At 39.2% G+C, this 14659-nt stretch overlaps 1 protein-coding gene across 1 annotated transcript in view; it reads right to left on the reverse strand.

Moving 5' to 3' along the window:
• Positions 1-14659, reverse strand: part of TARBP1 (tRNA guanosine 2 -O-methyltransferase TARBP1) — an 82600-nt gene that overhangs the window by 37836 nt on the left and 30105 nt on the right. The window contains exons 6-9 of the mRNA XM_019651797.1: positions 12014-12083; positions 10124-10265; positions 5376-5475; positions 4252-4424 (exon numbers count right to left, since the gene is read on the reverse strand). Coding sequence (XP_019507342.1) covers positions 4252-4424; positions 5376-5475; positions 10124-10265; positions 12014-12083 — 485 coding nt within the window. The remainder of the gene's footprint in view (positions 1-4251; positions 4425-5375; positions 5476-10123; positions 10266-12013; positions 12084-14659) is intronic.

A 14659-nucleotide genomic window follows, 5' to 3' on the forward strand; every position in this document is an offset into this window, starting at 1 on the left:
AGTGGCCACAGGCTCAACACTGGCACAAGAACTGAAACTGCATTAACTGTGTGAAAACCACTGGCCACACCCCATGACTCCCTGGGACCCCACTCCACCCAACTCAAGCATCACAGCTGGGGGCACTGTCAATACCAGGTCAACCAGCCCAGTCCATGCACCTAAGGAGGCTCTTCAATGGCTGAGCCTTATGGGAAGACAGTAGGTGACAACAGGCATAGAGGGACCCGGGGCCTTTTGCTAAGCTGCCCCAGGCCCAATACTGGTGGCAGCCAGCCTTGGTTCATTGTAAGGCCACCTCCACTCACCTCCAGGTCCCACATAAGATGTAACCAATTGCATATAGCTTTGTAGCCCCTACCAGGTAGCCCCGGGCCAGTCACAGGCTAGGCTGAAATAGGCCTGCATGGGAACCCCTCCCAAGAGGCATAAGAAACAACACACCCAGAGGCCGACTTCAGATCACACCATTATCTGGTTAGCCCCACAAGTGGCACACCCAAAGGCGGGGTGGCAGGGGGGTCTCAGCAGGCACAAGAGCCCATGGCGGCAAATCTTCCTCTGAGGGGTCAGCCCCCACACAGCAGCTCATACACTATGGGCATAGCCAATCCTCAGTCAGTCAGCCTGGGAGTGAGTCCTACCCACTGACATGCCAAAAACAATTAAGGCTCAAATACAACAAGAGAACGCACACAACACACATGGGACACTCCAGGAACACATGCACAGGAGATCAGGGAGACTGCACCGCTGGACCACACAGGACACTTACTGCCTAAGGCCACCCAGCAAAGACTGAGAGACACCTAACAGACATCTAAAAGACAAAGACTGAGAGACACATAGTAGCTAACACAGAGTGGCAGCCAGAATGAGGAACAAAGAAATGTGTCCCAAATATTATAAAAGAACAGGAGAAACCTCCAGAAATAGAAATAAATGAAATGGAGGAAAACAACCTACCAGAAACAGAGTTTAAAACACTGATTATAGGAACGCTTAAAGAATTTAGTAAGAACTTCAACAAAGATATTGCAAGCATAAAGAAGGACATAGAACCCTACAAAAAGACTAGTCAGAAATATAGAATACAATAACTGAAATGAAGAATACACTAGAAGGAATCAATAGATTAGATGAAGCAGAGAATCGAATCAGCGATTTAGAAGACAAGGTAGCAGAAAACACCCAATCAGAACAATAAAAAGAATTTTTTTAAAAAAACAGTAAAAGAAAGACAACAAATGCCAACTCAGCAACTCAACCAGGACATCTAAAAGATGTCTCTCACTTAAACTATGGAAGATCGGACTTCTCATCTAAAACCTTCTCCAACTCCTGTCTTTCTAAGATCAGTTAAAGGCAACTCGAATCTGTCCAACTTCTCCAAAAATCGAGTAACCTCTGAGTGCTCTCTGTTTCTCACAGCCCACACCCAAACCATCAGCAAATCCTATTGGCAGAACCATAAAAATATATCTCAAATCATAACACATCTCCGGTATCCGTGGCCAGTGCCTGGTATAAGCCCAGGAGCTGTCTCCTGGCCTTGGTTCTTGCCCGTGTGGCTTATTCTCAACAGTACAGCCTGAGTAAGCTTTTAAAAATTAAGCTAGCTCTTACAACTCCTCAGCCCAAAACCTTCTAATAAAAGCCATCTCCTTAAAATCGCCTACAAAGTCCTACACAACAGTCACCCTCCCTCTTTACCTCACGAAATTCATCTCCAAGTACTCCTCGCCTCGCTGCCTCCTCAGACAGCCAGCATTCACACTAGGGTCTCTCCACATGCCACTCCCTCTGCCGGGAAGGCCTCCCTCCTTCAGCTCTTCAAGCCTTTGCTTAATGTCTCCTCCCCGGTGAGCCTTCCCCACCAACCTAACTAAATCGGTAACCCTCAACCTCTACCCCCCAGCATGCCCTGTCCCACTTTCCCTGTCTTGTTTTTCCCATCACACCTATCAAACTGCCATATATTTTATATCATTATTGTCATCTCTCTTTCCACCCAGTCCAGTCCCCATAGTAGAGTACAAAAACCCCACAGGGCAGGGGTTTTCATCTTCTCTTTCATGGCTGTATCCTCATGCTCGAAACAGCACTTGCCCACAGACACTGAGTGAGTGAATTCCCCAACACTAGATGCAAGGTTTTTCAGAGTTTCCCTCCATTAAGAGGTAAACATCTTCCAAAGGGGTATCAGCACAGAAACTGCCATCGATTAAATGGAGGAGGAGGGGAAAACACACCTAGTCATACCGCTTTCCTACATCTCACTTCTTTCTCCCATGTGTCATTCCAGCTTTAGTGGGCTTTTTAAAAAGGAAAAGAAAATAAAACAAAAGACATGGAAAAACAGAGGACCAAGAGGAAAGCCACTGCAGTCTGAACTCTCTCAAAAAAACATAAGAAGCTGGGTGATGGGTGCATAGGGGTTTATTATGGCATCTCTATGTTTTGTATATTTAAAGATTTCCATAATAAAACATTGAAAATTAAATTAAAAAATTTTAAAACAATAAAGTCAGATTGCTCCAAACAGCAGTGTTACTAGACCTCAACCAAAGGGTTACTTGTTCATTAACCCTTGCACAGGTAATTAATTCCTAGACTACCTGCTCATTTATAAAATGGAAGTAACTGTTGTCCTCTTCTGTCATCAAAGAAATCCTTTCAGCATTTCTATGACCTATTTGACATTGATTAAACTTGATATGGTTTAGCAGTTATATAGAAGTCAACTGCTATCAAATAAACAGGTATTTCTTTGGCTCATACTACGTAATAAGGGAACTCATACATTCTTCAGGTGAGAACACCAAATGTGTATACAACTCCTTGGAAAACGCATTGTCATTATCTCCTGAGCTCTACATGCACAACCCCTAAGAAGGGGAACAGGCCCTGGGGACTCACATACGGGCCCAGGGGACATACAGGCAGGTGACCACGCAGGACTGCACAGAACAGTAACCGCTAAACACAAGCCAATGTCCCGCAACAGGAGAACGCAGCACTGTGCTGTCATCACACAACGGAACATTACAACAGGGGAAATGATGGTCTAAGACAGGACATGGTGATCTCAGAAGCGTGTTAAGTGGGAAAAAGTGACAGAAGACGTCCTACCGTAAAGTAACATTTCTATAAAGTTCACAAGCAAGAAAATGAGACAGCATATTTTTGAGGTTTATCTATATATGCGGTAAAACCATTTTTTAAGTGCACTGAAGTGATAAAGATAAAAGTCAAAATAAGGAGGCAAAAGGGGGTGAGGGAGGATTTCAGGTAACTTCCTTCTTGGGTTGGGTGGTGAGTTCACAGGTGTTGGTTTTGCACCACGACATATATAACCTCCCATGTAACAAATATCACAACAATTTTCCAAAAGGCATCTATGACCCAGCCCTGTACTTGAAAGGGCTGAGCCTAGTAAAGAAGTCAAGACATTGAATAGATCCAAATTGATGCCCTTAAGGAGTTAAAAATCTTACAAAAAGTCACTGTTACGTGCACAGTATTTGGTTCAACTACTATTATCAAAAATATCAGAAGCTGGAAACTAGCTTTACTATTCCACAAGCATATATTAAAATCCTACCTTATCAATACTATCCTCAGGTTTAACTAAATACCAATATTTTTTAACTTTAATTTCTACAATTCCAAATGGAACTGTTCAGAAAGGATTGGGAATGAAGGTTTACCCACCAACATTCTCATCTCTCACGTCCACTGGGTTTTCATCTGTTTCACAGACATCTCAGTTTAAGAAGGGAAGAAAGCTTGATGCTTCTGTCTACTACCGCGATACTTTCTGTCTGAAGTAGTTTCTACTTAAAAGGTGCTCAGAGTTTAACATATTTAAAAATAAGTATAAAATTGCTGCCATTCTCACGCTGTGCCGTACTTTCTGCAACATCTAGCCTAGTGGCAATTAAGAAATGGATCTTGCTTAAACATATGAAATAGCAATCATTTTCAATGGTCTAGAAATCAATGGTCTAGAGAAGCATAAATTAAAACAATAAAAGCAAATGAAATCATATTCTAAACTCAATAGGAACCAACAGATGTAAACCCTAGCATGTCAACTCCGTGAGGGCCGAGGGCATGCTCTTGCCCTGCTGTGTCCCCAGCACCACCAAGGGATACTCAGTCAATGCTGGCTGAATGCACGGAATTTCCTTTGATTCTAAATACCAGCATATACCAAGCAAGACACTCATAGAAACCATTTATCCTCACCATCTTGGGGACTGGAACCTTTCAACAAGCAAGTGTGCAATAACTTCAACAGCAACTGGAGGCATCTGTCAGTTTTCAGCAAGGGCATGTAGGCATTTGTACCCAACTTCATGAGGGCATCCAGAAGGGGGTCTAAGAATATCCTCAATACATTCTGTGTCCTCCGCTTTTCACTAGATATCAAAAGACATGCTCAAATCAAGCACTTCAGAAGCATAAAGAAATTATTTTCCATCTATAATTTGTGGAATTGGTTAACTAATGGAGTCAATTTGACAGAACCACTGTCACGGGAGACCCAAACCTAGCACCTACATGACTGAGCTCTCCCTCCGACCTTCTCGCTGACCGTTCAGGCTGCACCTTCTCGGCGAGGGTAGCAACTCACTTGAGTGAGAGCACAGGGAAGAACATACCGTGGTCAGCTCCAGGCACCACTGTGAAGGAAACCCTGTGTCCTAGTCATCTGCAAATTAAAATGCTGAGACTCTGCTTCCGTGATTCAAAATAAAACAAACAAACGCTAGTCAAGGAGATGAGACATGTCAACAAAAAAAACACTCAAAGAATTAAGGATTTCTGAAAAACTGGTATAACCAATGTTAGTACTAAAAGTTTGTCTAGAAAAGAGATTTGATGTTAATCAAATTAACCGCAGCTCATGCAAATGCACTACCTACTGAATCTACTTTTGGCAACAATTATAATCTGAGAGAACTGATCTGCTCACAGTCTCAAAATATAAATAAGATTGTTTTATCGTTTATCTTTCTTTTCATTATACTTTACAAAAGAGTCAAATCCAGTAAATTTCTTTACCTAATCTTATGCTAGGATCTTACAACCCATTCTTCTAATATTCTTATGTAAAACCAGTGATTATTGTATATAGTTTTTTAGAACTTCTCTAACAGTTTAACTTACCACCTAAAAGGAATAATAAGCCCTTATTACTATTAACTTATTGTTAACATTTATTTAAACATTTCTTTAATATACTGTCAATGTTCCCATTCTCTCCTTTTGTGGTCAACTCCATGCCAATCACGGGAAAGTCGGAATATGTACCATAAATCTGAGCAGCTGTTTTTAAAAGGGTTGGTTTCAAGTTTGGAAACGCTCACCTGTACTGACCCTTCATTCCTTCCACGTCTACAGCCAGCAAGACCATCAGAGCAACAAGCTTGGCTTCAAACCAATCAGGCATACTGCACTTTTCTCCTGCTGAAATAACAACAGTTTTGGTTTGCAAAGCATTAACAAAACCTTTCAAAGATGAAGCTGCAAAAGTAAAACAGCCAGGGGTGGGTTGAGTTGGTTAGGAGCGCGAGCTCTGAGCAACGGGGTCGCTGGTTTGATTCCCACATGGGCCAGTGATCTGTGCCTGAGCTGAGTCTGAACTGCCAACAGATGGCAGGATGGCTCAGCTGGTGAGAGCACGTGCTTCTAACAACAAGGTTGCCAGGGCGACTCCCACATGGGATGGTGGCTACACCCACCAGCAACTAACTGTACACAGCACCTTGAGCTGAGCGGCACGACTGGACTTGGAGCTGAGCTAGCTGCGCCCTCCACTAAGATTGAAGGACAACAACTTGGCTGTTGCCCTTCTTCAATTCCCCAACACTGTTCCCCTCCCCCATTCTTAACCCTTTGCTACACCCATGCCAGAACACTCACTATTCTCTTTACCACCATCGTGTGTTTACCTAGAGCCTTTGCTCAGGCCCTTTCATGTACTTGGCCATCCTTTCCCTACACTTCTGTCTACCGAGGTACAAGCTACTCTTGAACACTCAGCACAGACGTCATTACCTCCATAAAGCTTGCCTTCCCTGACTGCCTCTCAGCTACATGTCTACACTTTTTTCATGCTCCCCTTCCCCTCCCCCAATTCCCGAATAAAATCTTTAAAAAAAAAAAAAAGAAATTTAGTAGGTTAAATTTATGTGCTATAAAGGTGAATTATTAAAAGTTCTCTGAAACATTTTTACTCTTTATATTAAATTTATATTCCACATTTACATTAAAAATTCATTCATAAATGAAGACTAAAATGCAATGAAATGCCATTACACTATTCAGTTCCCTGTATTTTCTAGCAATCATATAATCAAGACACCTTTTGACCTCATGGCGGTCAGGCGTGGGGGTGGGGGGCATGCTGTTTGAGAATGAAATGTTTGTAATCACAGTGCAACTTCAGCATCTTCTCCACTTACAGACCGCGGGAGCCAGAGGCCTTTGGGTGTAAATCCTACACACTCTGGTTTGGATAGCACACACATTAGGGTCTTCAAAGTGGCTAACCAGGTCATTGCCACTTGCCTCCAGAAAAGCACCAATTGCAAAGTTATAGAAGCACAGATGCTTTTTGAAATCCTAAGTAATTCTTCACCTTGGCTACTTGAAAGGGAAGGCTATAACAGAAGCTTGGTGTACTTTTTTTTTTTAAGATTTTTATTGGGGAATTGGGGGAAGGGGAACAGACAAGTTGCTATCCTTTTGTTCTTCAGTCTAGTTGTGGAGGACGTTGNCAAAAATTCTTTACCAGTAATAAATGAATAGGCAGTTACAGTTGAAAAAGTAGAAATTTTCTATTGACACAATTTTGAATGAATCTATTTTGGACTTGGATAGCTCAAAAATGGATTTATGATGACTGAAGTATATTTTCTCACTGATTTCAGTGGACAGACCAATCAAGAATAACATACCAAATTGAAGGGACGCCTTGCTATTTCATCTACTCTTATTCTGTAATAAAGTAGTAGGAAGCACAGCTCAAAATGTAAAAAAATAATAATAATAGTAATAATCTGACTCATTCTATTAAACCAATGGCAAAAATAATCTCAAAAGGTTGATTTAAGGATCATGTCTAACAAATATTTAGTAAATCCTGCTAAGAGAATTACCAAAGTAAATTTTTTTAAGTGATGGTTTCTATGACAGAATTCTAACAGTCAAGTACAAGTAAATAATTTCCTTTCCATGTGATGGCAGCTAACTCTTCTATCAGAATGAACCTACCACGATAAAATGCACATTTGGTCTGTGAAATCCTGCGTGGGGCGTCATGTTCCTAAATTATTCCACAGCTACAGCTTTCCACCCTGCTCTGGGTCAGGAAGGTTGGGAAATAGGCACACTGTTCTCGGCTGCAGTGATTTGTGTCACTTCAGAGAACACCCTCGAGATGAGGGTCCCAGGCTTTCGGGCTCTATGGGGACCACCGGAATAACCAAAATTTGCCGGAATAGAGACCACCATGAGCGCTGGCTTGTGGTCTCGAGCAGCCTCCCTCCCAGAAAGCCAAGCTGGGTTGGGCTGGGGACAGAGGCAGGTACCGTTTCCTTCCTGGAGGCTGCAGGTGCAGTCTGCACCCCGCTCCGCCGACACCTCCACCGCCCGCTGCAGCAGGTAGCGTGCGCGCTTGCGCGTCAGCGCGTCCTCGGCGTGAGCCAGCCCCGCCTGCACTGTCCGCCAGAACCGCGAGCAACAGCGCGCGTCCGGGCCCGTGTCGTGCACGTAGGTCTCCGGCAGCAGCCGCTCTGCCAAGGCGCTCAGCACCTGCAGCCTCAGGCCCACGCGATCCGGCCCCGGGGGCGCCACCAGCCCGCCCCACACGGCCCGCAGCGCCACCGCGCCGCCCTGACCCAGNTCTTAGCTGTAGAGGGCAGTGTCACTGGCCCTCATATGTGGGATCCGAACCGGGGCCCTCTGGCGTCCCAAGCCAGCTCTTAACCAACGTGCCACTCAGCCGGCCCAAGCTTGGTGTACTTTTAATAACGATTACCTGATTTTAAGGAGTGCCACAGCATCAAGTCAGTAATAATCCAAGGCCTGACCCTCCCGTGGAGGACACACCCTGGCAGGGATCTTTGTTGTAGGTTGCTTTCTACATGTTCTTTCTGATGGACTGCCTAATTTATTTCTTGAAATACATTTCACTGTGGCTGATCTTAGGCTTCCAAGCCCTCATAAGCCTTTCCTGCTGTTTCCAAACTATGTTCCACTTTCTGTAACTCAGAAAGCCTACTCGGAAAGCTCCTCACCATTTTTGTGTGTTGATATTGGTTTTGTGTGGTTTTCATTGCTGTTGCTTTGTTTTACGTAACATAGATCTGATATGTATAGATATACACCTATCTCATATCCACCCGTATCTCTTACCATTCCCACCCCAGTCTGTGCCATAGACAGACAGACAGATAGCCAGAGGGATGCCTATCTACCTCAGTACACCCAAGCCTTATGGGATATGCTTTCTCACTTTTCACATTAATTTCCATTCACTCGTCGGGTGTCACCCCATCAGGTGACCTCCCCTGTTCTGGACAGGGACTGTTCACACAGGTGTCCATCCCAGTGCTTACGTCCTTCAGGCGTTGTGCCAAGATCATCTGCTTACTCCTCATCTCCCTTGCTAGATTATGCTCTGAGGATAGGGATGCATCTTTTATCTCTGTAACTCCCATGCCTGACACTCAGAAAACACATGATATATAGATAGTATAAAATCTACTTATTCTGCTTATGTCAAAATCCAAAGAAAAGGCTATTGAAAGTATAGTTTTGGCTGACAAATCTTTCTATAAAAAAAATTTGAATATTGTATGTATTTTATGCTTAAAAACTCAAGCTAAACAGTGCTTATTTTGGAATTTATTAACTTATTCTGAACAAAAGCCCAGTAATTGATAGCTAAACTAAAATTTTATAAAGGCACTTAGCCAAGGATCTTAAAAGGCAAACAAAATATTAAACACACATACACACACACAAATGCCTCCTTTCCATTTAAAATCAGTTTTTTTTTTAATTTAACATAGCATATTATATTAAAAAGTATATTTTAAGTCCTAGAAATGTTAAGGAAGAAACACTAAAAATCTTGTTTCATCTAATTTTGAATACTTAACCAGATCTGATATTGTTATATTCTGAATTATAAGACAAGCTCTATTTTAGGATTTAATCTATGTTTACTCTAGTAGGGACTAAAATTTATTTCTTTTTATATGCCTAACAAAAGAATCTTCCAACTAAAAGCACATAAAATTTACTATATAATAGAATAAAACACAAAAAGAGAAATGTTTTAAGACAGAAGAACATGTATATTCATGTATTTTGAAAGGATAATTATCTGATCATTTAAGACCTATTCCATGGTCAGATTAGAGAAATCAGTAAATGAATATGACTCGGTCTGAGACAAAGCTAGGAAATTTAAGACACGTTAAATTCAAGGATGCAATTTACTCAAATGATCACTAATGACTTCAATGAAGAAGAAGCATTAGAAATGTAAAAAGCATCTTAATTAATGAATCTGCTACTACTTCTCCCTTCACGCAGTATTACACATTCTCCCAAAGAAATTGTAAGATTGATCTTTGCTAAGTATGTGGCAAAAAAAAACAAACCATCCTTTCAAATAGTTTTCTCTAAAATTACTTTTCATAATCAGTTCACGTTAAATGTAACACTTTGAAAACAGAAGAACGGATTTATTTACAAATATTTCCATTTTAGAGGCTCCAAACACATCTTCAATCTCCAGCCCAAAAAGATTTGGTAATTGTAGAATAAATTGATTTATTGGTGTTCAATTCCTACTCAGTCACTTGTTAGTTTCTTAAAGCATATAAAACAGTTTAAATCTCAAGTCCTAGAACATTAAGACACAAGTTAAAGAGCAAGTACTTTTACATCCTGTTGGTCACAGACTTTGGCCAAAATACAAGTGTGACATCCGTAAACTGGCACAACATTTAGTTAAGCCCATATCTTGACCTGAAAACTAGGAGGAATTCTTTGAAAACATTTTGGTTATATCAATCCAGAAAAATAATTTCACACTTACTTTCCCAAGCAGGTGTCTTAATATACTCTTGAACTAGGTTCTTTACATAAGCATTTAAAGAGCATGTCTCGTGAAGTCCAAAGGCGCTACAGGTTGAGGACCGCCCAAAACAACTTTCATTAAGACGTAACCAATCACAGAGCTAGAAAAGAAAAGTTATTATTTTATTTAAAAATCTAACTGAAGAAAGGCTTTTTAATTTCCTGAAGCCAATTTTCTGTCTTGCACAATAAACTGAATTTAAATTATTGAACATAACCAAGAAAACATTTATTGTCATGACTGTATTCCACAGATAGTGCAGACAGAAAAAAGTGTGCATGCGTGTGTTTTCTAATCTCTATCCAAGATTTTATAAACTTCATTAACAGGCAAGAATTTTTAAAGCACTAATATAAAATGCACATTTTGATAAGGTATTCTAAAGAACATCTCTGTGAAAAATAACACATTATGCAAAAGAAATCAAAACCTTAAATTAAAATTCATGCCAGCTTCATATACTAAAACAAGGATATGGTTATATTTGAGAGAATGTAGAATTTGAAATATACTGTATAATTAAAGTTCCTACCCTCCTCACAAATTTATTTTCAATCATATGTGCATTTTAAAATATATTAATGTAAGAGAAATTCTGTCCTAGTCCTTCTCCATTACATCTTTTAGAAGATTTGCAAAACTAAAAGTCACAGGACTTCACAGAATTAATCTTTGATCACATGTAATTGAGAATTTTGTCTTGAAATCTAATTATGTTCTCAATTTTCTTTTTATAATGTATATCTTAATGTGCAAATTCAATATGTGAATTTAAATATGAAGTAAATAATTATGTCTCTCTAAAAGGTAAGAACTTGTTTTAAAGTATTTTTTGCATCCATTAAGGTTATCCAAAATTACAGAGACAAAATAATAAAATTAATGAACAAAAAATAATGTATCACATGACCTAAGACAAATTGATGAACGAATGAATGAATGAGTCAAGACTAGAACTGACATCCCATAGGAACCAATTAATGCACTGTTCAACAGCACTGCAGGAAGTTGTTCTGTGTAGGTCTTTATCAAGACAATCTTTTTTTCAAGTCGATAATTAAAATACAATCCGTCTAACAGTGGCATCAGCTAGTATTCATCTTTCCACAGTATATACTTTTTCTTTATATGCCTCTCAAACTGGCCAGACTATGTTTCTTAAATATTGTGATAAAATATGTGAGGTTTTCCAAATCTTGTATTTCCACAAACATAATCCTATTATAACAAAATTACTAAGTAAGCTCAAATTCATATTTGATTCTTTCCCTCTGTTAAATCTGTCACAAAATTGGGAATATTTTCCTTCAAAGGGTCTTCATGTCTGACTTTTGGTTTAAATGGCATCTCACCAGCAGTTTGTGGTACACAGGTTCCCTTGATTTCCCATTAAAAGACAAGTCTCAAAAGTCTATTTGGACACTGTCAAGAGAATGAGAAGACAAGCCAAAGACTGAGAGAAAATATTCACAAAAGACACATCTGATAAAGGACTGGTATCCAAAATAGACTCTTAAAACTTAATAAGAAAACAAACAACTCAATTAGAAAATGGGCAAAAGATCTGAACAAACACTTCACCAAAGAAGATACAGTATACAGATAACAAGCAGCACATGAAAAGATGCTTAACATCACATGACATCAGATAACTGCTAATTATAACAACAACGAGACACTACTACACGCCTAATGGAATGGCTGAAATCCAAAACAATGACCACACGAAACGCTGGCGAGGATGTGGAGCAACGGGAACTCACACTCACTGCTGGTGGGAATGCAAAATGAAGCAGCCACTTTGGAGGACAGTTTGGCAGTTTCTTCAAAAACTAAACCTACTCTTACCATACGATCCAGCAACTGTGTTCCTTGATAGTTACTCGAATGAGTGGAAAAGTTACGTCCACCCAAAAACCTTCACATGAATGTTTATGGCAGCTTTATTCATAATTGCCAGAACTAAGGAGCAAGCAAGATGTCCTTCAATAGGTGATGGATAAACAAACTGTGGTCCATCCAGACAATGAAACAGTCAGTATTCAGTGATAAAAAGAAATGAGCTATCCAGCCATGAAAAGACATGGAGGAACCTTAAATGTAAATTACTTACAGAAAGAAGTTAATCTGAAAAGGCTTCATAATGTATGATTCCAGCTATATGACATTCTGAAAAAGGCAGAGGCAGTGAAAATATCAGTGGTTGTTAGGGGCTTGGGGAGTGAGAAAAGAGAGGGATGAAGGTGGAGCAGGGGGTTTAGGGCAGTGAAGCTACTCTGTATAATACTGTAAAGGTTGATACATGTCGTTGTGTTTGTCAAGCCCACAAAATGCACAACACAAAGAGTGAGCCCTAATGTATCTGTGGACATTAGTTAGCAATGTTTCAGTTGTAACTGTACTGCGCTAATGCAGTATGTTAGTAACAGCGGAGCTATGGGGAGTAAGGGAAATTCTCTGTACTTTGGTCACGTTTTCTGTAAACCTAAAACTGCTCTAAAAACAAAGTATATTGGTGCAACTACTTGTTTCAAACAAGAACATTTAGACCAAAAAAAAGTATAGTAATATTTTTAAAAACATTTAGGTTGAGCTATATGAAATTGCAATTTCTATAAGTTAAAAATGACTGTCAACAATTTTATGAGTCAACATAATACAACAGATTTATACGATATAGCAAGTTATAGAATACAGCCAAAACTACACTACTATATATATATATGTGCTTTTATTATTAAACAAACAAAAAGAATTTAAATTTGGGTTCAAGGATAAACCACAGACTACAAGCTTCCTGCGCAAGTGGAGACATTTGCTAACTACTGTATTCCCAACATTTAGCACAGTGCCTGGCATGAGGAAAGTGTGCAATAAACAGTTTTCAGTAAATGAATTCAAGACATTGGTTGAGAGATAAGCAAAACATACTATAAGAAAGTAAAAGAATAAAAAAATGAAGATAGGTACTAATGAACTGAATTAAGTAGAACAAATAAAGAAATCTAAGGGCTGGCTCCTTAAAAACAAATAAACAATAAAGCAAACGTCTGGCTCATCAAACCCAGGGGAACAGACAACAGTAGGCGTATTTATAATTAATATGAGCTAAGCACCGTCTGAAACATTTTTACATGCATTTTCTCATTTAAACCTGACAGCTCATACCATATATCAAAAGAATTCCAGAAGGATTAACCGCAATTTACAAACTACATATAGCAACACAATGAATAGACCTTATTTGGATACTTGAACAAAGCTGTATATTTGAACCAAAAAAGTGCAAGAAAATCAGGAAAACACATTTACTGGACATCTGGAGAAATGTAAACATTGGGTATTTAAAATCAGAAAATTACTGCTAACATTTTTAGGTGAAAGGGCCTATTGTGGGTCCTTTTAAAGTTCTTATCTATTAGCAGTACATACTGAAATAATTATATATGAAATGATAAGTTTTGAAATAAAAGTCCAACAAAAGGAACTGATTAAATGAATTCTAAAACATTTAATCAATTTTTAAATATCACATATTGGAGAATAATTTAGCAACATGTTAAAATGCTCAAATATATGTGAAGATGAAAAATAACATTCAAAACATAATTTTTATTTTGTTTAGAAACACCATTTAAGCATATTTTAAATATACATATATATTAAGAAAGCAAGAGTGAGAATATATATATTCAAAAACTTAAGAATTAAACCAAAAAATATGGATTTAGTTTGGTGGCGGACACTACAGGTGATTTTTATTTTCTTTGTATGGTTCTGTATTTTTCAGATTCTACATAATTAGATGCATTATGATCAAGAATATATGATAAAATTCTAATTTTTAAAGGCCCCAATTTGTCCCTTCTTCGTTCCCTCTGCCATTACCCTACTCTACGCCCTATTATTTTAAACCTGAATTATTTTCACACAGTCCAAGAGGATTTCTCATTTCTTTGTATGCACACAGAGCCAGAATTGGCTTCTAAAAGAAATAATCACATCCCTAGCTTCAGTGATCTCTTAGGCACTGGAGAAATACAAAAAATTTTTTTAAATGGTTCCTGTCCTCAACAGACATATAACCTATAGAGGACACATATTAGACTATAACCAAGAATATAATGGATAAGAGCTAAAATCAGTAGTATGAACTGAATCACAAGTTTAAAACAAAACAAAAAAGAGGCACCATCAGACCATAATCGATTGTAAGGCCTTGACACATGGGAGACTGGGGAGGAGGGGGCAGAAGCAGCAGGTCAGAGACCGTGGTCAACAAGAAAGGAGTCACCACAGTGGGGACAGCACTGGTGGAGGATGTCCACTAGAGCAAGGGCTGGAAAAAAGGAAAGACACTTAGGATTTCATGATGAGTGCAATGCATAAAGTCAGGAAGAATTACAAATTACCAAAATGGCAGGCTTGGGCAACAGGGTAGATGAAAGTGCCATTAACTGACAGAAAAGAGAGAAAAGGGAGGTTTGTGTTACT

Source organism: Hipposideros armiger, unplaced genomic scaffold, assembly GCF_001890085.2.
Source record: "Hipposideros armiger isolate ML-2016 unplaced genomic scaffold, ASM189008v1 scaffold_167, whole genome shotgun sequence".
Classification (NCBI taxonomy): Eukaryota; Metazoa; Chordata; class Mammalia; order Chiroptera; family Hipposideridae; genus Hipposideros; species Hipposideros armiger.